General features: G+C 44.3%; 1 protein-coding gene across 2 annotated transcripts; it reads left to right on the forward strand.

The window, feature by feature from the left end:
* Window positions 1-221: 221 nt before the first annotated feature.
* On the forward strand, window positions 222-24,757 carry mxd1 (MAX dimerization protein 1). 2 transcript variants are annotated; one of them, XM_041835783.1, is made up of 6 exons: window positions 222-1,080; window positions 1,838-1,937; window positions 12,518-12,547; window positions 22,184-22,298; window positions 23,671-23,830; window positions 24,058-24,757. In XM_041835783.1, exons 1-6 carry the CDS (start codon window positions 1,014-1,016, stop codon window positions 24,255-24,257), a joined length of 672 nt encoding a protein of 223 aa, XP_041691717.1. In that variant the 5' UTR covers window positions 222-1,013; the 3' UTR covers window positions 24,258-24,757. The 2 variants fall into 2 exon arrangements, with proteins under 2 accessions (XP_041691717.1, XP_041691718.1); XM_041835784.1 differs by having other exon boundaries at window positions 1,841-1,937.
* Window positions 24,758-26,857: the final 2,100 nt, after the last annotated feature.

Below are 26,857 nucleotides of genomic sequence, written 5' to 3' on the forward strand. Positions count from 1 at the left end.
GCCAAAACACTCATTGGTGCCAACAACAGTAGAGAAACAAGACTCCATTGTGGCTCTTTACATGTAATAACAGTTAGACTAATGTGATACGATTGCGCCAAAATGGCGAAAATGTTAACCAGTTGCACATGACTCGGTATGTGACAGCCCTGTTGGTGTTACTTTTTAGGGTACCCAATCGCATCACAGCTCACATAAGCTCTCTGGCAAACATACAGTAGTTTACCAACACAACTGCTGTCGTTCAGATAAACACTGTTGCAAGGTAGCAGTTTATGTAGCTGCTCTTTTGACCTAGTCTTTTTTTATAAACATTTTAGTGTCAGCCTTTGCAGCTCGAGACGACCCACACGTGATCGACCAGGATAACTAGGCAGATTGTTAGATACAGTATTTGAATTTGACGAGGCTGTTTTGACGTTGGATAGCTAACTACATTCGCTGGTTCGAAATTTCGAATAGACCTCACATTAATTGTTTATATGGTTATATCACAAGCGTACCAAATTTTGATAGGTAAAGCAGACTAATTTGTTAACCGGGTCGACGTTCGTTTTTCATGCCAGTTTGTGCAGCTGTACATTTTCTGTGCGGCTAATAAATTATAACGTCATTTGTTTTTGAGAGCCCTCTGCGGATTGTCATTTTTACTTTTTCAAGAACAAGGCTTTCTGCCTGAAATATTTTTGTTAGTGATTTCCACAAACATTGTAGCTAGCATTTAGCTTGCCCGCACCCGTATCAGCGATTGTAACCGCGAGCCAGCATCAGCCAAGCGAATTTGACAAAAACATTTAGTAAATAAATAAGTCATCAAGAGCAGTATCACACACACCGATAACTGACTTCTGTTGTCGAGAAATTGCCTTAATCTCTTGCTTATTTTCCATTACCGAAAACCGACATCGAAAGTGAAGTAACCTAGCTAGCTACAGTCAGAAGCAGTTGAGTAGCTAGGTATCCAAATTCTGAATCTGACCCGGATTGTCATTTTATTAGTGTTATTGTTGAAAATGGCGGCGATCGAAATGGTGCAGATGTTGATCGAAGCAGCAGAATACCTTGATCGCAGAGAAAGAGGTATAGTGTAAACATATTTTGTTTCTCATATTTAAAAAATAAAACATAATTAGTGAGCTACCCTGCCTCAATTGCATTGCTGGGGAGTGCACCTGTCATAATCCATTTATATCAGGTTAATTATAAATGATTGATTGATTATTGATGCAGACCAGATGTTAAAAACATGTATTAATAATTGCATTGTACATCGAATAATGGGGCCAGCTGGCAGTAATATGCTCACAGCAACAACAAATGTCAGCAGCAAAAACAGTCGACCATACAGGGGATGTTTTATATTACAAACACTTTGAAGTATAGTGTTGCAATTTTACAGACATTCAGAAATGACCTCGTTTGATCGAAAAATACATTATTTGTCACATTCACACGGGAAGGATTCATGCTTGCTCCAATGGATTTGATCTTGATGTTCTGTCCAAGCGATTTCCCCACTCTCCATTCTCTATGTTGTGGTTCGGCTGGGTAGCCAGCAGGGTTTACTCCAGTTCAGATGACATCATTGGCTGAAAGGGGGGGAAATTATCATAAATCAAGATTTTTGTATGTTTATACTCAAGCTATATAACTACAAACGTGATACAAATGATAGGTCACTTCTTACCTAGCCACAAAATACAGTATTCCCTCATCTCACATTTATGGCCCTCATCAGTTTTCATTGGAATGTCTATGGTTGCATTGAATGCATTCATTGCACTGTGTTGTGAATTACAGTGCTGGATTGATTTATATCCTGCTCATTTATTTCCAGAAGCTGAACATGGCTATGCCTCCATGTTACCGTTCACCAGCAGCAAAGAGAAGGACAGCTTGAAACAGAAAAATAAAAGCAAGAAGAACTCCAGTAGCAGGTATAGTCATTTGACCTAGTTCTGTCTATACTCCCCTGTGTAAAGTAGACCCCCTCAAGGGAATACCCATTCAACTGTAAATGCAAGATCCGTTTATCAGAGAACAAGACATTTGTGTTGTCCAGTTTTAGCCCCAACAGTGACCCAGATGGGAAAAATATCAATCCGATTCAGACGGAGTTTAGCAAGTAGCTACATACAATAGTGGGAAATCCAAGCCTTTTGAGGTCGATCAAGGTGTCCAAGGACAAACTGCAGCAGTCAGGCAGTTCACCCTGACCGGCGTTCCTCCAGGAAGGACGGGACAACCTCACCTGGCCTGGCCAGTTGTCTGTCTGTCTTTCTGATGTTATCCAGCTTACCTAGACACCTAGGTGTGAAAGCCTCCTACAGTAGTCCTACCTAGCCCTATCTGTGTCAGGGTGTCTGTCTGGGTGGCCGGGCGAGGCAGGAACTGTAGATAACTAGACATTAAAGCTAAACAGGGATAAAGGAAGGGTTGTACGTGTCTATTTATACCTAAGCCTCAGTCCGTTGTAATAGGAACCTGATGTTATTACAATATTTGGTTTGGAGTGTTGGGTCGCTTAGTTCTCCAGCTTGGGCTGACAGAGACACCAGTACATACATGTACAGTAACACATTCATTTAGGTGATTGTTAGTTCTCAAAGATTATATAATTTAAAAAATATATAGCTCCATTATCTTTTCTACATACTTTATATCTGGTTTTCGTCATTTAAGTTTATACTAAAAGTGTTTTTCCATCCCAAAAATGTATGTAAAAAATAAATAAAATAATATACAGTTCCAGTCAAAAGTTTGGACACACCTACTCATTCCAGGGTTTTTCTTTATTTTTAATATTTTCTACATTGTAGAATAATAGTGAAGACATCAAAACTATGCAATAACACATATGCAATCATGTAGTAACCAAAAAAGTTTTCAACAAATCTAAATATATTTTATATTTGAGATTCTTCAAAGTAGCCACCCTTTGCCTTGATGACAGCTTTGCACACTCTTGGCATTCTCTCAACCAGCTTCATGAGGTAGAATGCATTTCAATTAACAGGTGTGCCTTGTTAAATGTTAATTTGTGGAATTTCTTTCCTTCTTAATGCGTTTGAGCCAATCAGTTGTGTTCTGACAAGGTAGGGGTGGTATACAGAAGATAGCCCTATTTGGTAAAAGACCAAGTCCATATTATGGCAAGAACAGCTCAAATAAGCAAAGAGAAATTACAGTCCATCATTACTTTAAGACATGAAGGTCAGTCAATCTGGAACATTTCAAGAACTTTTAAAGTTTCCCGTGGAAATGTGTCCTTTGGTCTGGAGTCCAAATTTGCGATTTTTGGTTCCAACCGCTGTGTCTTTGTGAGACGCAGAGTAGGTGAACGGATGATCTCCGCATGTGTGGTTCCCACTGTGAAGCATGGAGGAGGAGGTGTGGGGGTGCTTTGCTGGTGACACTTGGTGATTTTATTTAGAATTCAAGGCACACTTAAGGCCTCATGCAGCGCGACACATGTCCTTCGCATAGAGTTGATTAGGCTGTTGATTGTGACCTCTGGAATGTTGTCCCACTCCTCTTCAATGGCTGTGCGAAGTTGCTGTATATTGGCGGGAACTGTAACACCCTGCCGTACACGTCGAACCAGAGCATCCCAAACATGCTCAATGGGTGGTGACATGTCTGGTGAGTATGCAGGCCATGGAAGAACTGGGACATGTTCAGCTTCCAGGAATTGTGTACAGATCCTTGTGACATGGGGCCGTGCATTATCATGCTGAAAAATGAGGTGATGGCAGCGGATTAATGGCACAACAATGGGCCTCAGGATCCCGTCACGGTATCTCTGTGAATTCAAATTGCCATCAATAAAATGCAATTATGTTTCTTGTACGTAGCTTATGCCTGCCCATACCATAAGCCCACCGCCACTATGGGGCACTCTGTTCAAAACGTTGACATCAGCAAACCGCTCGCCCACGTCTGCCATCTGCACGGTACAGTTGGAACCGGGGTTCATCTGTGAAGAGCACACTCCTCCAGCGTGCCAGTGGTCATTCGAAGGTGAGCATTTTTCCACTGAAGTCGGTTACAACGCCAAACTACAGTCAGGTCAAGACCCTGGTGAGGACGACGAGCACGCAGATTAGCTTCCTTGAGACGGTTTCTGACAGTTTGTGCAGAAATTATTTGGTTGTGCAAACCCACAATTTCATCAGCTGTCTGGGTGGCTCGGATGTGGAGGTCCTGGGCTGGCGTGGTTACACGTGGTCTGCAGTTGTGAGGCCGGTTGGACGTACTGCCAAATTCTCTATAATGACCTTGGATATGGCTTATGGTAGAGAAATTAACATTACATTCTCTGGCAACAGCTCTGGTGGACATTCCTGCAGTCAGCATGACAATTGCACGCTCCCTCAACTTGAGACATCTGTCATTGTGTTGTGTGACAAAACTGTACATTTTAGAGTGGCCTTTTATTGTCCCCAGCACAAGGTGCACCTGTGTAATGAACATGCTGTTTAATCAGCTTCTTGATATGCCACACCTGTCGGGTTGATGGAATATCTTGGCAAAGGAAAAAAAACGCTCACTAACAGGGATGTAAACAAATTTGTGCACAAAATTTGAGAGAAATACGTTTTTTGTGCGAATGGAACATTTCTGGGATCTTTCATTTCAGCTCATGAAACATGGGACCAACACTTTACATGTTGCGTTTATATTTTTGCTCAGTATAATTTTAATTGGTAGTTGCAGAAAGGATACACTGAGTAGACCAAACATTATCAACACCTTTCTAATATTGAGTTGTACCCCATCCCCCCTTTTTTGCCCTCGGAACAGCATCAATTCATCATGGCATGGACTCTACAAGGTGTCGAAAGCATTCCACAGAGATGCTGGCCCATGTTGACTCCAATGCTTCCCACAGTTGTGTCAAGTTGGCTGGATGTCCTTTGGGTGGTGGACCATTCTTGATACACATGGGAAACTGTTGAGTGTGAAAAACCCAGCAGCGTTGCAGTTCTTGACAGAACTGGTGTACCTGGCACCTATTAGCATACCCTGTTCAAAGGCACTTAAATATTTTGTCTTGCCCATTCACCCTCTGAATTGCACACATAGACAATCCATGTCTCAAGGCTTAAAAATCCTTCTTTAACTTGACTCCTCCCCTTTATCTACACTGATTGAAGTGGATTTAACAAGTGACATCAATAAGGTATCATAGATTTCACCTGGTCAGTCTGTGTCATGGAAGGAGCAGGTGTTCTTAATGTTTTGTACACTCAGTGTATGTTCCCCCATGGATAGGAAAAGCATTTCAGTGTTAGCACCAGTCATAAATGTTCATGTTAAATACTAATGACTGAGGATTATGTACCAGTTCAGAGGATGTGACACAAGTGTAAACAATGCTTTGCTTTTAAAAACACATTAGACTAGCCTATGTCCCGTCTGACCATAGCACCCTGCCTCTCTGTGATACTCTATATTCAGCTGATTGTGGCATGAGGCTGCTTTTGCATTTTGTTTAATAAAATTTTTGCTAAACTTTATGTTTTTGCACATGTGAGTGGGGCCTGCTCTAGACGCTATAGATGACTGACTGAACTGGCCTGATGAAAAGGGGGGAATTTGTTTCCGAACCTTTGTGTAATGTAGGGCAAGCCTTTCAAGTCAGCCGACCAGTATATCTACACTGGAGCAGCCCCGAACCCAACCCTGTCTCCACCAGTTTCCTTATGGTGTGTGTGTGTGTGCGGTGGGGGAAGGTAGTCGGTGTGTTTGGTGTGTCAGTAGTACTACCGCCCCCCCTCTTTCGCACTCTCTCTCTCCTTTCTTCTCTCTCCTCCCTCCTCTCTCTCCTCCCACTCTCCTCTACATTTTCAATTCAATTTGCTTTATTGGCATGACGTACATATTGCCAATGCGTTCTCTGGAGATTAAGTGATTCATTTACAATATTAAAATAATAATAATCAATTTTGTCAACTTGAATAAGGGTTTCAAATTTGGGGAAATTACACAATCTAATTGTTTATATTTTTTACATTTTGTCAGGAAATGCAGCTCTGTCTCAGGTTCTGCTGTGGTGCAGTGGTTGCACAGTCTTTCCTCTACAGGGAGCCAGGTTATCCTGTGTCTACCCTTCTCAATGGCAAGGCTGTGCTCACTGAGCATGTACTTTGTCAAGGTTTTCTTGGTTTTGATCAGTAACCGTCAACAGTCCACATTGGCAAACTATTTAACGATTTAGAGCCAGATATCCCTGCATTTTGCTTTGTGTATGTGTTTCCCAATAGGTAATGTAGTTTTGTTTTGACTGTTGTAATTTGGTTTATTCTGATTGATTGGATGTTCTAGTCCTGAGGCTTCAGTGTGTTAGTAGAATAGGTTTGTGAACTCAGCCCCAGGACCAGCTGGATGAGGGGACTCTTTTCTTTGCTCAGCTCTTGGCATTGCAGGGCTTGGTAATGATATGAGAGGGGGTCACCGTATAGTTTCCAAAACATAATTGCTATTTTTTGAGTTTTTATTATTAGTGGATATTGGCCTAATTCTGCCCTGCATGCATTGTTTGTAGTTTTCCTCTGGACATGTACGAGAATCTTACAGAACTCTGCATGCAGGGTTTCAATGGGGTGTTTATCCCAATGGGTGAAATCTTGTTTTACAAGTGGACCCCACACCTTGCTGCCATAAAGTGCAATTGGTTCAATGACACATTCAATTTGTTTTAGTCTATTTCTAATAGGTATTTCAATTTGAATTGGTTTTTTAATGGTGTAGAATGCCCTGCGTGCATTCTCTCTCAGTTCATTCACTGCCTCATTTAGGTGTCCAGCTGAGCTTAGATTTAAACCTAAGTAATTGTAGTGGGTGCAGTACTCTATATATTTTGTACCAATTGCTAACTTTGGTATAATTCCCTGAGATCTGGATCTTCTCTGGAAATCATTATTTTAGTATTTTGGGGGGTTACTGCAACGGCTACTGCTCTAGCAGGTCCAGGCTCTGCTGTAGGCCATGTGCTGTGGGTGACAGCAGGCACAGGTCATCTGCGAAGAGCAGGGATTTAACCTCTGAATTGTGAAAACTAACTCTCTCTCTCCCCCCTCGCGCTCTCTCTCTCCCCCGCTCTCTCTCCCCCGCGCTCTCTCCCCCTCTCCCCCCACTCTCTCTCTCTCCCCCCTCTCTCTCCCCCCTCTTTCTCTCGCTCTCTCTCTCCCCCTCTCTCTCACCCTCTCTCTCTCTCCTCGCTCTGCTTTGCTCTTACTCTCAGCTTCGGCTCCTCCATTACAGACATGGAGTCCTCCACATCTCTCTCTCTCTCTCTTTTTCTCCTCCTCTCCCACCTCTCTCTCTCTTAAAGGTATTTTATGTCTCTGTGTCCAGTATGAAGGAGGTTATAGGTAGTTTCACGAGCCAATGCTAACTAGCGTTAGCGCAATGACTGGAAGTCTAGGGATTATTCTAGCATGCTAGCATGTGTGTAGGGCCTAGTAGTACTACATAGCTTCAATACATTGTAGCCTTAATCACTGGTTATTGCATTGGTCACTTGACAACTGTACTTTACAGAGAGTACTGTACACATATTTCTATAATCACTAGAACAGTAATCACCATTCAAGTCAATAGGTCTGTAATGATTGGTTCTATTTCTATGATAGTAAAGTAATGCATGGGCTCCCCATGTACAGCAGGCCAGGCAGAATGTAAAGTAGAGGGGGGAGGTGGCCCTGTCCTGTACAGTAATACGGCCTGGGAGAGGTGTTATAGTAATGTCATCAATGACTGAGAGCCCTTCAGGAATGTGTCTTGCTGGAGATCCAGTGAGTCCAAAGGACTGAGACGATCCTCTGGCAATGGCATGCCTGCCCCACCCCCATCCCCCTCACATGGGAAATGGGTTACACTAGTAGCTGTATTCATATCCCAACCCTAGTCATCTCTCTACCAGTCAGCTGTACTTTACTGTGCTGTGCTGATCTGTCATATGAACTGTGCTCTCTGTCTGGAGTCATCAAGCACTCATATGTGTAGTGTAGTGCAGGGGATGGACATTTCGGTCAATTTTGTTGATGACTAACCAACCCCCATTAACCGGTTAACGAACGGTTAAATGTGTTCCAAACAGTTAAATGTGACCAACAGAAAATACACTGCTCAAAAAAATAAAGGGAACACTTAAACAACACAATGTAACTCCAAGTCAATCACACTTCTGTGAAATCAAACTGTCCACTTAGGAAGCAACACTGATTGACAATACATTTCACATGCTGTTGTGCAAATGGAATAGACAACAGGTGGAAATTATAGGCAATTAGCAAGACACCCCCAATAAAGGACTGGTTTTGCAGGTGGTGACCACAGACCACTTCTCAGTTCCTATGCTTCCTGGCTGATGTTTTGGTCACTTTTGAATGCTGGCCCGACGTCCACAGGTGGGGGTTGTGCTTACAGCCCAACACCGTGCAGGACGTTTGCCATTTGCCAGAGAACACCAAGATTGGCAAATTCGCCACTGGCGCCCTGTGCTCTTCACAGATGAAAGCAGGTTCACACTGAGCACGTGACAGACGTGACAGAGTCTGGAGATGCCGTGGAGAACGTTCTGCTGCCTGCAACATCCTCCAGCATGAGCGGTTTGGCGGTGGGTCAGTCATGGTGTGGGGTGGCATTTCTTTGGGGGGCCGCACAGCCCTCCATGTGCTCGCCAGAGGTAGCCTGACTGCCATTAGGTACCGAGATGAAATCGTCAGACCCCTTGTGAGACCATATGCTGGTGCGGTTGGCCCTGGGTTCCTCCTAATGCAAGACAATGCTAGACCTCATGTGGCTGGAGTGTGTCAGCAGTTCCTGCAAGAGGAAGGCATTGATGCTATGGACTGACCGTTCCCCAGACCTGAATCCAATTGAGCACATCTGGGACATCATGTCTCGCTCCATCCACCAACGCCACGTTGCACCACAGACTGTCCAGGAGTTGGCGGATGCTTTAGTCCAGGTCTGGGAGGAGATCCCTCAGGAGACCATCCGCCACCTCATCAGGAGCATGCCCAGGTGTTGTAGGGAGGTCATACAGGCACATGGAGGCCACACACACTACTGAGCCTCATTTTGACTTGTTTTAAGGACATTACATCAAAGTTGGATCAGCCTGTAGTGTGGTTTTCCACTTAAATTTTGAGGGTGACTCCAAATCCAGACCTCCATGGGTTGATAAATTTGATTTCCATTGATAATTTTTGTGTGATTTTGTTGTCAGCACATTCAACTATGTAAAGAAAAAAGTATTTAATAAGATTATTTCATTCATTCAGATCTAGCATGTGTTATTTTAGTGTTCCCTTTATTTTTTTGAGCAGTGTAGTATGCATGGAGGTTGGTGGCACCTTAATTGGGGTGGATTGGCTCGTGGTAATGGCTGGAGCGGAATTGGTGGAATGGTATCAAATACATCAAACACATGGTTTGCTCCGTTCCAGCCATTATTATGAACCCGTCCTCCCACCAGCAGCCTCCACTGGCATGGAAGGAATGGACATTTTTCATTAAGAGCTTAAAAAACCATACGACAATAGGAAGCCTATCCTCTCATATTATTGAACAACTACTCAAATGAAGCAGACAATGTAAAACATCATTTTCAAACATTTGCCAAAATGTAATTTGTTCTAAAAGAAGCACCTGCTGCGAGCCGTTTCACGTGACAGAGATTAAACATCTCCCTTAGAAAGAGGAAAACTGTAAATAAATATGCTAGGATGGGTTGTTAATATGACAAGGATTGTGTCTTTGGCTTCTGGAAAATGAAAGAAAGTTGATATGAAAACCAGTAGTTACAGTCTTGTCCCATCGCTGCAACTCCTGCTTCGTGCTGCTCCTTTCTCTAGACTCCCAATGCTCCCTGCAGCCTGTGTCTGTGAGTTGCCTAGCAACGAGTCTCCGCTCTGGCTTGCTCAGGCTAACTCTGACTAGAGTCGCTCTGGATAGGAGCGTCTGCTAAATGACTAAAAATGTAAATGTAAATGTAGAGAGAGACATTAGTTGATGCAAGAAAGCTACTTTCTAACTCTAAACTCACTGTACATTAGCTGCTATTTTCGGCAAAATAATCATTCCGGTCGACAAAGACACTGTTCCAGTTTTATAACTGACGAGATTTGTTAAATTCTGACACCAATTTCATTCCACAAAATTATGCAAATGAACCTATAGACTGATAAGCATGACAGGCCAAGTTTATTTTATTTATTTTAATTTTAACGGTTAACTGTTAACATCCCTTGCAGGGATATTCAACCTGGGTCCGCAACCAGGTACTGAAGGGGGTCCGCAATTTTTTTTTTTATAAATAAAAAAAGTGGGATTTTTTTTCTTTTTTCTGTGTTTTATGAATATTGCTAGCAACAACAGAATACAATTATTTTAGAGTAGACAAAAGTAGAAAAGAGGAGAATATCCTAATATTGAGCAAATTACACTCAATGGAGCAATTCTGAATTGAGTTGCGAATTGCTTTTTAATTCCAATTCAACTCTTGAACTTGATTTAAATTGGCCACACCCCACAGGAAGAAGAATCTGAATTTAATTTGAATTAAAGGAAGTATAATTTAAATTAAATGAAATCCAAATGAATAAATTATTCTAAACATCATCATAGAACATTTTATTTTGACATGTATGGTTACCAATACCATATAGCATAAGGTTGAAAACGTATTCTCCTAAAACAATTAAAAATAATTACAGTAGTCTGGAAATATTATAGGATCATGTTTTGAGTTGTCTTTAATAATTCATAATTCTCTTAATGTTTTTTAAAATATATAAAAAAATACATTTCCCAGAATGGATAAGATCAAACACTGCAGTATGGAAGGGAACAATCTAACATCTCATGACAAAGAAAAATAATGTTTGACATCTGAGTTATAATCAAACTAATATTTGAAATGTTATGTGTATTCTTTGCATTAATAAGTGGCATATCCTTTTGATGATAAAATATTTGTCAAATTAATGAGACTCATGTTTCACCTCTTGGTTGAATTGTTTTGTTTTTCTATTCAAATTCTGCTTCCTGTGGGGTGTGGCCAATTCTAATTCATTGTTTTGAATTGAATTCAATTCAGAAATTCCGAATTGACCTCAATCCTGCTCTGCAGATTCTCTCACCAAAAAAAAACTTGACCGGCTTCCTGGCGCTGTGTGGATTCTGAAGAGAGAGAGCTGTGTGTCTGTGTGCCCTTGTTGGTAGAGCTGGTAGGACCTTAGGCTGTTGGTGAACGATGCAGTATACTGCAATGCAGGAGGCCTTTAAATCATTTCTCTGTCTATCTATATCACCATCGCGCTCTCTCTCTCTCACATCCCACCCCCTTATCTCACTGTCTCTTTCGCTCGCTCTCTCTCTGCCACCCTACACCCCTTCTCTCACCCTCTCTTTCACTATCTCTCTCTGTCACCCCTCCCCCTTCTTTCACTCTCTGTTTTGCGCTCTCTCTCTCTCTGAGGGGGCGGTATCAGCTAAGGTGAACTGGGAGAAGAGTGAGGGTCTGATTTTATGGGGAGATGGGCCAGAGAAGGATTTAATATCTTCCTGGGGAGCTACAGTGGGGTAGGAATGAAGTTCCTAGGGGTGTTCTTGGGGACCTCAGAATTTCAGGAGAGAAATTGGGAGGGGCTGGCGGACAAGGTTGCGGGGTTGTCTAAATAGTGTAAATGGCGGGGTTGTTGCCTCTGATATCTTTCAGGGGAAGGGTCCTGGTCACTAACAACATGGGTGATTCAATTCTCTGGCACAGGCTGATGGTGTTGGACCCCCCACAGACTATCATCAAAAACCTGAGTAAGCATGAGGGGGACCAAGGCCTGGTGGACATTGGGTGCAGGGTGAAGGCTTTCTGTGTACAAGCTGCACAGAGACTTCTGTACCAGCAGGGGGTGTGCTGGAGAGACACTGCATGGGCTGTTCTTAGGAGAGCAGGGGGCCTTGGATATGACAGGCACTTGTTCCTGTTGGATCTTGTGCAGGTCATTATGTTAACCAATACTCTGTTCTACCACGCTGTGCTTAGGGCATGGAAAGAGACTCTTAACTGTTCACAGAGATGTTTCACGGCCTGGAGCTTGGATTATGGGGGAGCCACCGTTCCACAATCCCTCATCCGGACCAGAGTGCTGACCTCTGCTAACTTGTGGGCCAAACTTGTGAGAGCGGGGTTCACAAGGTTGGGTGACCTGAGAGAGGAGGCTGGATGGAAATCTGCTAGTGACATAAGGGAGGCTAACCACCTAAAAGTCCTCCAGGCTGCTGCAGCAGGTGGTGGAAGGGGGTCCATGGTACTGGGCTCCTTCAGAGAGCTGCTGGGAAACGGGCAGAGACTGGGCCAAACACAAGCCTCTCTCTTGCTGCAATAAAAATGTCTGACTGCAGTGGTGGCAAACAGAGAGGAGAGGAATCTTTTTAAAGCACTTTACTGAAGCTGTGTGATGATTTGTAAGGACAGTTTCTAACCTCTGTGTCCCTCTGTTCACAGATCCACACACAACGAGATGGAGAAGAACAGGTAGGTCGATTCCCACATCATGATCTCTGTCTGTCTCTGTCGGTCTTTCCATTTCTGTCTCTCTGTCTGTCTTTCTGTCTGTCTTTTTGTCTGTCTGTCTGATCACCCTATTAGACAGTGAATCTCTCCTCATTCCCACATGGATAGTTAGGAGCACCAGAGAGAGTTATGACAGGGAAATGAACAGTGCAGAATGCAGCTTGGAGGATAATCCTACTGCTTATCCTACAAGGGACCACTGGTCTCTCTTTGGCCTCTCCCTGGCTGTCCCTTGTCTCTCTTTGGCCTCTCCCTGGCTATCCCTGGTCTCTCTTTGGCCTGTCCCTGGCTGTCCCTGGGCTCTCTTTGGCCTGTCCCTGGCTGTCCCTGGGTTCTCTTTGGCCTGTCCCTGGCTGTCCCTGGGTTCTCTTTGCCCTCTCCCTGGCTGTCCCTGGTCTCTCTTTGGCCTCTCCCTGGCTGTCCCTGGTCTCTCTTTGGCCTGTCCCTGGCTGTCCCTGGGCTCTCTTTGGCCTGTCCCTGGCTGTCCCTGGGTTCTCTTTGGCCTGTCCCTGGCTGTCCCTGGACTCTCTTTGGCCTCTCCCTGGCTGTCCCTGGTCTCTCTTTGGCCTCTCCCTGGCTGTCCCTGGTCTCTCTTTGGCCTGTCCCTGGCTGTCCCTGGGCTCTCTTTGGCCTGTCCCTGGCTGTCCCTGGGTTCTCTTTGCCCTCTCCCTGGCTGTCCCTGGACTCTCTTTGCCCTCTCCCTGGCTGTCCCTGGACTCTCTTTGGCCTCTCCCTGGCTGTCCCTGGACTCTCTTTGGCCTCTCCCTGGCTGTCCCTGGTCTCTCTTTGGCCTCTCCCTGGACTCTCTTTGGCCACTCCCTGGCTGTCCCTGAACTGTCCTTAGCCTCCCTAGTCTCTCCCTGGCGGCATCCCTGTCCCTCTGGTGTTCTAGGCAGGGTCTGGGTGGCGTTCTGGTTTAACCAGGGCTAATGGCTCAGTGGACATGGACAGGCAGGTAGGCAGACTGAGTAATGCATGGCTCTGGAGCTTAGGCCTGGGAACATCAGCACAGCAGGTGTGTGTGTGTGGACTCCTCAGGCTTGATAAACCTACACACACTCGCCTAACTGTAAGGGAAGGCAGTCATCTCACTCCTGCTTCCTATTGTCTCTGTCAACGCATTACATTTACATTTAAGTCATTTTAAGTCATTTAGCAGACGCTCTTATCCAGAGCGACTTACAAATTGGTGCATTCAACTTAGGATAGCCAGTGGGACAACCACCACTGGGGGAGGGGGGGGTGTAGAAGGATTACTGTTAGACTATTCCAGGTATTCCTTAAAGAGGTAGGGTTTCAAGTGTCTCCAGAAGGTGGTCAGTGAAGGTGGTCAGTGACAGAAGGTGGTCAGTGACAGAAGGTGGTCAGTGACTCAAAGCGAATAGCTTTGACTGGGCTCAGCGGGAACTGTGCTTCCGTAGAGATAGGGGGGCTAGCAGGCCAGAGGTGGATGAACGTAGTGCCCTCGTTTTGGGTTTAGGGTCTGATCAGAGCCTGAAGGTAAGGAGGTGTCGTTCTCCTCACAGCTACATAGGCAAGCACCATGATTTTGTAGTAGATGCGAGCTTCAACTGGAAGCCAGTGGAGTGTGCGGAGGAGCGGTGTGACATGAGAGAACTTGGGAAGGTTGAACACCAGACGGGCTGCAGCATTCTGGATAAGTTGTAGGGGTTTAATGCCACAGGCAGGGAGCCCAGCCAACAGCGAGTTGCAGTAATCCAGACGGGAGATGACAAGTGCCTGGATTAGGACCTGTGCCGCTTCCTGTGTAAGGTAGGGTCGTACTCTGCGAATGTTGTAGAGCATGAACCTGCAGGATCGGGTCACCGCTTTGATGTTAGCGGAGAACGACAGGGTGTTGTCCAGGGTCACGCCAAGGTTCTTTGCACTCTGGGAGGAGGACACAATGGAGTTGTCAACCGTGATTGCGAGATCATGGAGCGGGCAGTCCTTCCCCGGGAGGAAGAGCAGCTCCGTCTTGCCGAGGTTCAGCTTGAGGTGGTGATCCGACATCCACACTGATATGTCTGCCAGACATGCAGAGATGCGATTCGCCACCTGGTTATCAGAAGGGGGAAAGGAGAAAATTAATTGTGTGTCGTCTGCGTAGCAATGATAGGAGAGACCATGTGAGGATATGACAGAGCCAAGTGACTTGGTGTATAGAGAGAATAGGAGAGGGCCTAGAACTGAGCCCTGGGGGACACCAGTGGTGAGGGCACGTGGTGCGGAGACAGATTCTCGCCACGCCACCTGGTAGGAGAGACCTGTCAGGTAGGACGCAATCCAAGAGTGAGCAACGCCGGTGATGCCCGACTCGGAGAGGGTGTAGAGGAGGATCTGATGGTTCACAGTATCAAAGGCAGCAGATAGGTCTAGAAGGATAAGAGCAGAGGAGAGAGAGTTAGCTTTAGCAGTGCAGAGAGCCTCTGTGACACAGAGAAGAGCAGTCTCAGTTGAATGACCAGTCTTGAAACCTGACTGGTTTGGATCAAGAAGGTCATTCTGAGAGAGATAGCAGGAGAGTTGGCTAGAGACGGCACGCTCAAGAGTTTTGGAGAGAAAAGAAAGAAGGGATACTGGTCTGTAGTTGTTGATATTGGAGGGATTGAGTATAGGTTTTTTGAGGAGGGGTGCAACTCTCACTCTCTTGAAGACGGAAGGGACATAGCCAGCGGTCAAGGATGAGTTGATGAGCGAGGTGAGGTAAGGGAGAAGGTCTCCGGAAATGGTCTGGAGAAGAGAGGAGGGGATAGGGTCAAGCGGGCAGGTTGTTGGGCGGCCGGCCGTCACAAGTCGCAAGATTTCATCTGGAGAGAGAGGGGAGAAAGAAGTCAAAGCATAGGGTAGGGCAGTGTGAGCAGGACCATCGGTGTCATTTGACTTAATAAATGAGGATCAGATGTCGTTAACCTTCTTTTCAAAATGGTTGACGAAGTCATCCACAGAGAGGGAGGAGGGAGGGGGAGGAGGAGGAGGATTCAGCAGGGAGGAGAAGGTGGCAAAGAGCTTCCTAGGGTTAGAGGCAGAGGCTTGAAATTTAGAGTGGTAGAAAGTGGCATTAGCAGCAGAAACAGAGGAAGAAAATGTAGAGAGGAGGGAGTGAAAAGATGACAGGTCCGCAGGGATTCTAGTTTTCCTCCATTTCCGCTCGGCTGCCCGGAGCCCTGTTCTGTGAGCTCGCAATGAGTCGTCAAGCCACGGAGCAGGAGGGGAGGACCAAGCCGGCCGGGAGGATAGGGGACATAGAGAGTCAAAATATGCAGAAAGGGAGGAGAGGAGGGTTGAGGAGGTAAAATCAGGAGATCGGAGTAAGAAGGATTTATCAGAGGGAAGAGATGATAGGATGGAAGAGGAGAGAGTAGCGGGAGAGAGAGAGCGAAGGTTGCGACGGCACATTACCATCTGAGTAGGGGCAGAGTGAGTAGTGTTGGAGGAGAGCGAGAGAGAAAAGGATACAAAGTAGTGGTCGGAGACTTGGAGGGGAGTTGCAGTGAGATTAGTAGAAGAACAGCATCTAGTAAAGATGAGGTCAAGCATATTGCCTGCCTTGTGAGTAGGGGGGGACGGTGAGAGGGTGAGGTCAAAAGAGGAATGGAGTGGAAAGAAGGAGGCAGAGAGAAATGACAACAGGTATGACAAATATTCTGAAATGATTTACAGCATGGACCCTTAGACATATTATTCTGACACATAAGACTACATTTTTGCTTTGCCAATGATAAACACTAACATACTGCCAGAGGATAGGACAGTGAGACTCATTCCCTCTGTCAGCCTCTGTGTGTGTCTAGAGACTCAAACAATGGAGGCTCAGTGTTGATCTCCTAGCACACTCCTACAGTGCCTTCGGAAAGTATTCAGCGAAAACAGGTTTTTAGATTATTATTATTATTTATTTCTTTACCCAGAAATAACTTATTTACATAATTATTCAGACCCTTTGCTATGAGACTTGAAATTGAGCTCAGGTGCATCCTGTTTCCATTGATCATCCTTGAGATGTTTCTACAACTTGATTGGAGTCCACCTGTGGTAAATTCAATTGATTGGACATGAGTTGGAAAGGCACACACCTGTCTATATAAGGTTCAACAGTTGACAGTGCGTGTCAGAGCAAAAACCAAGCTATGAGGTCGAAGGAATTGTCCGTAGAGCTCAGAGACAGGATTGTGTCGAGGCACAGATCTGGGGAAGGGTACCAAAACATTTCTGCAGCATTGAAGGTCCTCAAGAACACAGTGGCCTCCATCAGTCTTAAATGGATTAAGTTTGGAACCACCAAGACTCTTCCTAGAGCTGGCCGCCCGGCCAAACTGAGCAATCGGGGAGAAAGGCCTTGGTCAGGGAGGTGACCAAGAACCCGATGGTTACTCTGACAAAGCTCTAGAGTTCCTCTGTGGAGATGGGAGAACCTTCCAGGAGGACAACCATCTCTGCAGCACTCCACCAATCAGGCCTTTACGGTAGAGTGGCCAGACGGAAGCCACTCATCAGTAAAAGGCACATGACAGCCCGCTTGGAATTTGCCAACAGGCACCTATAGACTCTCAGACCATGAGAAACAAGATTCTCTGGTCTGAAGAAACCAAGATTAAACTCCTTGGCCTGAATGCCAAGCATCACTTCTGGAGGAAACCTGGCACCATCCCTACGGTGGTTGCAGCATCATGCTGTGGGGATGTTTTTCAGCGGCAGGGACTGGGACACTAGTCAGGATCGAGGCAAAGATGAACGGAGCAAAGTACAGAGAGATCCTTGATGAAAACCTGCTCCAGAGCACTTAGGACCTCAGACTGGGGAAAAGGTTCACCTTCCAACAGGACAACGGCTCTAAGCACACAGCCAAGACAATGCAGGAGTGAGTGGCTTCGGGACAAGTCTCTGAATGTCCTTGAGTGGCCCAGCCAGAGACCGGACTTGAACCCGATCGAACATCTGTGGAGAGACCTGAAAATAGCTGTGCAGCAACGCTCCCCATCCAACCTGACAGAGCTTGAGAGGATCTGCAGAGAAGAATGGGAGAGACTCCCTAAATACAGGTTTGCCAAGCTTTTAGTGTCATACCCAAGAAGACTTGAGGCTGTAATTGCTGCTAAAGGTGCTTCAACAAAGTACTGAGTAAAGGTTCTGTAAACTTATGTAAATATGATATTTCTTTATTTTATTTTATATAAATTAGCAAACATTTCTAAACTATTTTTGCTTTGTCATTATAGGGTATTGTGTGTAGATTGATGAGGGGGGGAAAAAACTATTTAATCAATTTTAGAATAAGGCTGTAACCTAACAAAATGTGGAAAAAGTCAAGGGGTCTGAATACTTTCCAGAGGCACTGTATTTTTGCTCGTATGAACCCACTTAAACGCCCACCACCCTGCCTCAGTCCAAGTCCTCTGTTATGTTGAGTCCCATAGAAGCGTAGCCTGCCTGGTGGAGCTGGCCAACTATGTAACCTGACTCTGTCACGTTATGTCATCCCAGTGTTCTGCCCTTTGGACTATTTCATACTAAGCTAAGCCTCTGAGGAACATCACCTGGATGTGTTCCACTCCATTGTGTATTTGTTTGCCTCTCCTGTGTGTTTATTGGAGAGCAAGAGGGGGTGTGTGTCGGTCTTCCACGTTGGCTCTCGGTGTCTCTCTCTTACCCAGGAGCATTAGAATAGTTATTACTCATTCATGCTGCAGTTGAAATGGATAAACACATGCTATGATCTCATATCCCTCTGGAGTACTCCCAGTACTAAGTATTCTCCATACTCCTAGCCTTGAGCTACAAATAACATCAACATTTTTCTCAACTAGCCCACATTTTGTGCAATCGTTGTGCAATTGAAGTTCACCCCACTCATGCACATGTGGCCTTTGGGGCACACACACACACACACACACACGCAGTAAATATGGTTGTGCCTCCCCCCGCCTGCCTGTGTGTGCATGTAGCAGCCTCCAGTTGGAAGTGTATTATGTGTGTTGTGTAACAGGGTATTGTGGTCACCCACCGACACCTCTTTAGCTGCAAAGCACAGAGAGCGAGGGGGAAGTGAGGAGTGGAGATAAAGGTGTGATAAATAAAGGGATACAGAACAGCTTAATGTAAATCTAGTGATCACCACACCTCTCCTCTGTGTTTAATAACAATGTTGTTGAAATGTACATGGAACTACAGATGTCGGATCTTAATTTGATCGCTGAGAATTTTCCTGCTGCGTCAGGAAATTCAAATGAGCCTCGTGAATCCCTGAAAATGAGCAGTTCTTTCCATGTTGGGGCAGTCGAGTCATTGAGATCAGGACTTGCTATCATAATAATATTCTCTCTCGCACGCTCAAACGCTAGGCCTAGGTCCTATTACTGCAGCATTCAAATGTACAAAGATGTATCTGAAATTCAGCCATACACATCAACAACCATCTTTTTGTATAACACAAGATAGATATTGGTCTCCACTAGGCTATGACATACAAGTGTCAAGTCGTTCCTAAGGTTACGAATGAACTGTCAAAATAGAGTTAAATCGTGGCCTGGGGTGGTCTAGCGGTTAGGGCTGCTGCCTTCAGTGCACACGTAAAGGCCTACCGTGTGGGTTCGATTCCGGCCCACGCACATCTGGTACAAATAACGCAATCCCCCTGATTTGGCTTGAGTTAGTTTCACATTTCAAATATTTTACCCTCGATCTTGATAAGAAATTACCGTACCAGACACTTTTGGATAACATAAATAGGAAACAAATAAAATAATAACAGTAGGCTACACCAACATTAGTTTCCATTCATACCAAGTGTCGGGTAAATTGCCACAGTAGATTTGCTGTGGTAAACAAGGAAATTAGTTTTTCTATTGTCCGGAATGCATGTCAATCGCCCTTAGTCTGTTCAAACAGGGCTACATTGTTCTGATGACAACACCAACCAGAGGGCGAACATACTTTTGGTCATGTAGTGTATGTGGACACCTGCTCGTCGAACATCTCATTCCAAAATCTTGGCCATTAATATGGAGTTGTTCCCCCCTTTGCTGCTATAACAGCCTCCACTCTTCTGGGAAGACTTTCCACTAGATGTTGGAACATTGCTGCGGGACTTGCTTCTATTCACCCACAAGAGCATTAGTAAGGTCGGGCACTGATGTTGGGCGATTAGGCCTGGCTCGCAGTCGGTGTTCCAATTCATCCCAAAGGTGTTCGATGGGGTTGAGGTCAGGGCTCTGTTCAGGCCAGTCAAGTTTTTCCACACCGATCTCGACAAACCATTTCTGTATGGACCTCGCTTTGTGCACGGGGGTATTGTCATGCTGAAACATAAAAGGGCCTTCCCCAAACTGTTGCCACAAAGTTGGAAGCATAGAAATGTCTAGAATGTCAAAGCGTTAAGATTTCCCTTCACTGGAACTAAGGGACCTAGTCCGAACCATGAAAAACAGCCCCAGACCATTATTCCTCCCACGGGAGCAACTAAATCTTAGACCATTTCAGACTCTTGGGCCGAGGGCAGACAATGGTTTTGAAGTTCGCAGGCAGGGCTTACCTCATCACGTGACCGTGACCATGACCGACTCATGTCCCCTACACAAGCAGGACTAGGTAACACCAACATCTTTTAAGGAGTGGTAATGAGGTTACCAATAGTGGTTGTAATTGACATCAGCAGTGTGGGTGAATTTTGTTTGTGTTGATGGTTTAACAAGACATCAGCTGGCGATAATCTAGTGCCATCGATGGTTGCAATAGGCCATTTGATAATATTTCAATAGGCTACATTCTGTAGGCTATCCATTAGCCTATCCATTGTCACATAATACAAGGTGTGAAAACCTATAGTTTTATAGTTAGGCTATGTATAATTTGTCAATTTAGTTATAGTCTGTAGTGTGGATTGAAAGCCTGTATTGAATGGCTTTAATATATGAATTTCGTAAAGCTGTCAAGATGTTTATGTATTTGAGCCTATCCAAAGACAATTTCTTTGAGCTGAGACACTTTTCTCTGATGTGACTATTAGTTTTACTTCATTGAAATAAAGGCAATTTACCCCCCCTAGTGTCGATGTCTGCGTATTGGGACAGTGACTTTTTGGGGGTTTGCTTTCGCTCTGTACTAGAGCACTTTGGATTTGGAATGACTATGAGGTTAAAGTGCAGACTGTCAGCTTTAATTTGAGGTTATTTTCATTCATATCGGGTGAACTGTTTAGAAATTAAAGCACTTTGTTTTTACATAGTCCCCCCATTTTAGGGGACCAAATTCACTTATGTGTATTAAAGTAGTCATTTGTAGCCAGCTTGTGAATCTACAAACTTGCATTTGCTGTTAGTTTTGGTTGTGTTTCAGATTATTTTGTGCCCAATAGAAATGAATGGTAGATAATGTATTGTGTCATTTTGGAGTCACTTTTATTGTAAATAAGAATATAATGTTTCTAAACACTTCTACATTCATTTGGATGCTACCAGAATGAATTGTGTATAATGATGAGTGAGAGTTACAGACGCACAAATATCATACCCCCCCAAAAAACTAACCTCTGACCATGACAATAAAAGGGGAGGTTAGCATTTTTTGGGGGGAGGGTATGATATTTGTGCGTCCCCTATGAATACTGATGATACATAGGCATGTTGTTTTAAATTATTTCGTTTTAAGCCTTCCCCAAACCATAGCCCGCCCATAACTTTAACCACTCGGAATTAATGCCTAAACTGTTAACCCTTTGAGTTGTTTCTGTTTTAACCATGTAACCACACAGAATTAATGCATCAAAAATAGACATTCATCCTTGAGTCAAAGGGCAGTGTGCCGGATTCGAACCCATGCCGACTCTTGCATATGTGTGCCGGGGTAAGCGGCTGTAACCGCTGAACCACACAGGCACTGAGGAAAACAAAAATGTATTCTGCTTATTGCTTGCCTTCAACATATAGTAAAACAATTTATCTACAAAATGGTTTTTCCCTAACGAAAAATATATCTACCCCCTACAAATATGTCAGTTTATTATAACCCACATAAGAATTCCCATGAGATGTGCTGTATTCCACGCGTAGCCTACATAAGGTACTATGTAGGTACGGTACTGCATGGCATATAAACACCGCTTCTGGCTTCCCCCTGGCAGAGATTCTAAATATTTCTTCAGATATTCAAATCCTCCTGCTGCAGGATTATTTTCCTCCTGCAACGAAAGGGTTCAAATTAAGATACGACATCTGTATAGAAGATGATTCCACTGTAAATGTGACTTGGTTTACCATGGTTGAAAAGAAACATCCAATACATGCGTCTTCAAAATGGAACTTAAAAATGGACCTACATGTCTTCAAAAAGTGTTTGTTTTTTAGGCCTAATCACACTCATTCCCTTACCAGAACAGATTAAACATTTCTGGAAGACTGTTTGATGCAGTCCATTTCATTTATAGAGTCATGAGCAGGTGCAGGCCCTAGGTGAAATTACTGCAGAAGAGCTACAGGGAGCTAGAGAGCTGACTCCATATGAGTTGAACAATGACTGCTGAGAGGGTTTAAGGGAACTGATTAAATGATGCTTCTCTCTCTCTCTCTCTCTCTCTCTCTCTCTCTCTCTCTCTCTCTGCAGAAGAGCACACCTACGGCTGTGTTTAGAGCGATTGAAATCCCTCGTTCCATTGGGACCAGACTCCAACAGGCATACCACCCTCAGCCTGTTGATGAGAGCCAAGAAACACATTGGGGTGGGTGGGCGGGGAAGTAATTAGTTCCAAGTGTTTACTGTTTCAAGGGGGCAATTTGGTTGACCATTGTAGAGGTCAGAAGATGGGGCTAGTCTGTTTCTGCCTTAGCTAACCCCTTGGCATGGTTACAGCAACAGGGTTGACTAAAACAAAAAGAGATCTGTTACCCTGGCTAGCTAGAGGGTAATTAGTATAGCACTAACTCTGGTGAGTGACTAGTGGACATCTGGGTTTGTTTTAGAGTACACAGCTCAGTTGGTGAGGTGATTTAAGGTGGAGTAAAGTGGCAAAACTAAACCCTGCATCACTCAAGGACTAGGGTTACCTACCCTGTAGAGGAACATGTCCATGGTTAACTATGTGTGGATGAGGCCAGTACACTATATTAAAGTTAACTGTCCAGTGTTTCCAGATTTCTAAAATTGTAATTAAGTATGTTATAGTGCTGAGCGATTAACCAAAATGTAGGTTATCTTTCTGTTTTTAAACAACTAATTGACCGATGTCGGTACAATTATTTGAATTCCATTTTGTGATTTTTTTTCTTCTGTGAGCTCAATGCGCACATTGCACAGTTTCTCTAGAGATAAATCAGATCCAGCCTGAACTGTGCGATGTAGTAGGGACTTTTAGTTTTCAACAGGCCAATATTCTACATAGTTTAGCGCATAAAACGTGGTAATTAGCTAAAATGACCATAATCCATTGCGATTGGTAGTTGGTATTCAGCAGTCATAAAATATGCCTTATTTACTTTGAAGAACTACTAAAATAGTGATTTTGTCAGACAGCATAGGCAGCTGCTCTATATAGATGAGATGATGACTTGGAGTGAAACAAATGTAATATACACAACTGAAATATTTTATTAAAGCAATGTGAATAAATGATGGTTAATAAGTGATACGCAGTAATTGGCAGTCACTACCATCATGGGACTTTTATTAATTGTTTTATTCTGTGTTACAGCATCCAACCCAAATAATCGAAACCGAAATCGAAAACCGTGATAATTTATTTATAATCGAACCGAAACCGAACAGACCTCAAAAAGCGCTAATCACTCAGCACTAGTTTGTTAAAAAGCAGCTTTTCTTTTGGAATGGATGAGTCAAAAACATTATTTGAGTATGAGTTAACAGAATATGAACTTTTAAAAGTTAGATTTTCACTGGACAGTTACTTCACTGCATCACTGTTACATACACTACTGAGGTCAGAGGTTGCAGGAGGGCAAGAGGAGATATCAGCATGTCTTAGTGCAGTTGACACAATGCACACACACACACACACACACCTCACATACACACACATATACTACACACACACACAAAGTGAGGATGCTGTCTGACTGTATGTGTGTCTGCTGTAGAGGTTGGAGGAGAGCGAACGGAGAGCCCAGCATACCTTAGACCAGCTGCAGAGGGAGCAGAGGCACCTGCAACGACGTCTGGAGCAGCTAGGGGTGGAGAGGACACGTATGGACAGCACAGGATCCACCGTCTCCTCCAACAATCCTGACTCAGACCAGGGTGAGCACACACATCACACATGACCAATATTAGCTGGCACTGTAAAGCTTTATTGTTGATGGCCATGGCTGTTATGTTCACCAAGGTATAGATACAGACACTGTTCAGTGATATGAAAAAAATTGTGCATTCCACATTGGTAATCCAAGGTAGTTGTGTTGTGGTCACAGTGGAGCTGATGTGTGTTTTAGGGTGAGTGCGTAGTATTCATCTGTGGTGTGTTACAGAGGAGGAGCTGGATGTGGACGTGGAGGGGACCGACTACCTGCTGGGGGATCTGGAGTGGAGCACCAGCAGTGTGAGTGACTCTGACGAGAGGGGAAGCCTGCGCAGCAGCTGCAGTGACGAGGGCTACTCCAGTGCCAGCCTGCGCCTGCAGAACCAAAACACTCAGGAGAAGGCCAAGCAGTTGGGCTGCAGCCTATAAGAGCACAGCCCTCGACCTCTGGCCCCCGTGCAACTGCATCCCTCTATCGTCAAGTTAACTCGCGCCACCAACCAGTCTCTGCCAATCAGACCTCACTCCCAGCAGGACTGGCCTTCTGACCAAGACCTCTCCTCCAGCTATATTCCACCTCTCTTTCCCCCTCAGACCGCCAACACCTGAGACACCCATCATGCCATTTCAACCGTCCATCAGCCAACCAGAATGGAGGATCAGTCTCTGGCACTGCCCATTCAGAGCCTCTGGTCCAATAAGATGAGTAGGATTTGGAAGACACTCCTCCGTGCATCCCTTTCTGTGTCCACCACCTCCCCACCCCACCCCCTCCCTCCCTTCCTGCTCTGCTGTCTGTTTCAGTGTAAGAGCAGAGCATAGAGGTGACTTGCCTGTTTTCACTTATCCATGCTGTTTCCCCCTTCCAGCGTCCGAGAACAAAGACTTCAGCTAGAGAATGTGATTACAACACTACACCTCACTGCCCCCCCCCCGCCCACCCTTCGACCCCCAGCTCTAGCTCCCATCTCGCCCATTTCTCCAATGAGACTGGCCCCTCCATAGGTGGTGGTACAGACAACAGGGCTATGTCACCTGACTAACCAGGTGACCAATCGGAGCATGGTATTTAGCACTTAGAGACAGTATAGGAAGGGTCTGGGTTAAAGACTTGTGGTCATTTTAATCAATATACTGTATGTCTCCTTAAAAGACATTTCAGCTATTGTAGTAATGTTATCAGGTGTAGTCTATTAGTAAGTCTTTATGGTAAATAATTGTCTACCTGCACGGTCTACATGTAAAGTCCTCACTGGGAGTTCTACAACACTAAGCACGGGTGTGATGTCATCCATGTTCCACAACCACGTCATTGTTGTGATCAGCAGCAATACATCCATCCCTCTCTCCTCTACCTGGCTTAGCGGTTGGATACATACCTCCATGTTTTTGGCTCTTATAATTGGGGGTTATTACATTTTATTTTTTATTTTGGCATACCCTGTACTTTTAAGTCCACACCTGCCATTCTGAAGTTTTATGATGGAAAATAAGTTGGGGAAAAAAACGTGTTATGAAGAACAGTGTGCAGCATGAGATTGTTATGGGATGGGGGGATGGGGATCTCTCTGATTACGGTGGCGTCTAACTCATCTTTTAATGTGTGTGTCTGTGTTGCTGCTAGTCATGTACTGTAGCCAGTGGTAGTCACTTGAATATGTGTTGAAGTTAAACAGACAGACAGTAAGTTACTGGTAATTGTTGAAAGTAGACCAGTGGAGAGATTAAAGCACATTCCATGTTCGAGAGAAAGTAGGCCAGATAGAGCATTACCTTCATCCATATTTATGAGGGAGTGTTTTCAGATTTTAAAGCCAGGAAGGATCTAGTTATCTGCTTCAGTTTACCCACAAGCAGAACACAACAGATTTGCTGACTTGCTTTGCCTTTCAGTCAGAGCACATTACAAGGAAGGTCAATGTCTTGTGAGTTAGTTCACCTCTGAAAAGAAAAGAGCAGAAAGGTTACTGTACACTAAAGATACTCTCCTCTGCCTTGTCTATATAGTTAGATATAATTTATGCAAAATGTTGTCATGTTTATGTAAATAGTTTACACAGAAAGATCTGTTTATCAAAACAAAAAAAAGTAGTTATATTAGATGTAAATATATAGATATATCTATTTAATTCATTAATGCTTTAGTTGTTTTTGTTGTGAGGGTTTCTATGTATAGTTGGTTTGCACAGCATAGTCAATCCAGAGCTTTTTTAGAACCGTCATTGTGCCTATAGGCTTTTGTGTCCTTTCAAAATTGGCACGGTGCTCCTAGAATTGAAATTGTTTTATTTGTGGTTGATTATATTTATCTATTTTAAAGTCTATCCTCTTTATCAACAGGAAAATAAGGAAAATAAATGTATATAATATAAAAAAAATTGAATATAAAAATGTATAAAATGTAAAAGTGGAGCTGGTGTGTTTGTACTTTGGCATTGCTGTGATGGTGGGAAGCTACAGTGGGCTTTCTCCCTTTGTGCCTGAGGGCCTGAAACAAAATGGCTTCTCCACCCAAGAGATTATAACACATTGTAGAGAGAGGAGGACATGGTGGGTTCAATAACCAGGGGATAAGATGGGGAGGATTGCAGCAGCTTTTGAATGTAGTCAACTAGCCTATAATATATCTCCCCTCCTGCACTGTTGCAGCACAATGCCAAAGGAACCTCAAAACTGTGTCCCTACAGAATCTCGTTAGAATGGGAAGACGGTCGGTACACACCAAAAAAATCTTTCAAAAATAGGAGTATGATTTGTTAGTCTATTTGTGTGGAATGCTGCACTTCTATGTCATTTTAAAACCTTATCCAAAAGGAGAACGATGTAGCCATGCTAAAAGGGGAATGTTGTGAATTGACACCCGACAGAGACTCTGGTGCTATGGGGCATGTGTATGTACGGTGTGTGTATGTCCCGTCACTGTCTTCAGAGAGAAACTATAATGGTTTGGGAGAGGGAGGGTTGTTTTTAATGGGAAAACACTGTCGCATTTGTATGGATGTTTTTATTGGTTTACTAGTAAAAAGGTG

Source organism: Coregonus clupeaformis, chromosome 18 (assembly GCF_020615455.1).
Source record: "Coregonus clupeaformis isolate EN_2021a chromosome 18, ASM2061545v1, whole genome shotgun sequence".
Taxonomy (NCBI): Eukaryota; Metazoa; Chordata; class Actinopteri; order Salmoniformes; family Salmonidae; genus Coregonus; species Coregonus clupeaformis.

What these genes read in the sequence shown, in the direction of transcription:
- mxd1 (XM_041835783.1), top strand. Translation starts at nt 1,014, where the DNA reads ATGGCGGCGATCGAAATGGTGCAGATGTTGATCGAAGCAGCAGAATAC. An exon ending in CCTTGATCGCAGAGAAAGAG is followed by an intron (nt 1,081 to 1,837) that starts GTATAGTGTAAA and finishes ATTTATTTCCAG; the next exon opens with AAGCTGAACATGGCTATGCC. An exon ending in AAGAAGAACTCCAGTAGCAG is followed by an intron (nt 1,938 to 12,517) that starts GTATAGTCATTT and finishes CTCTGTTCACAG; the next exon opens with ATCCACACACAACGAGATGG.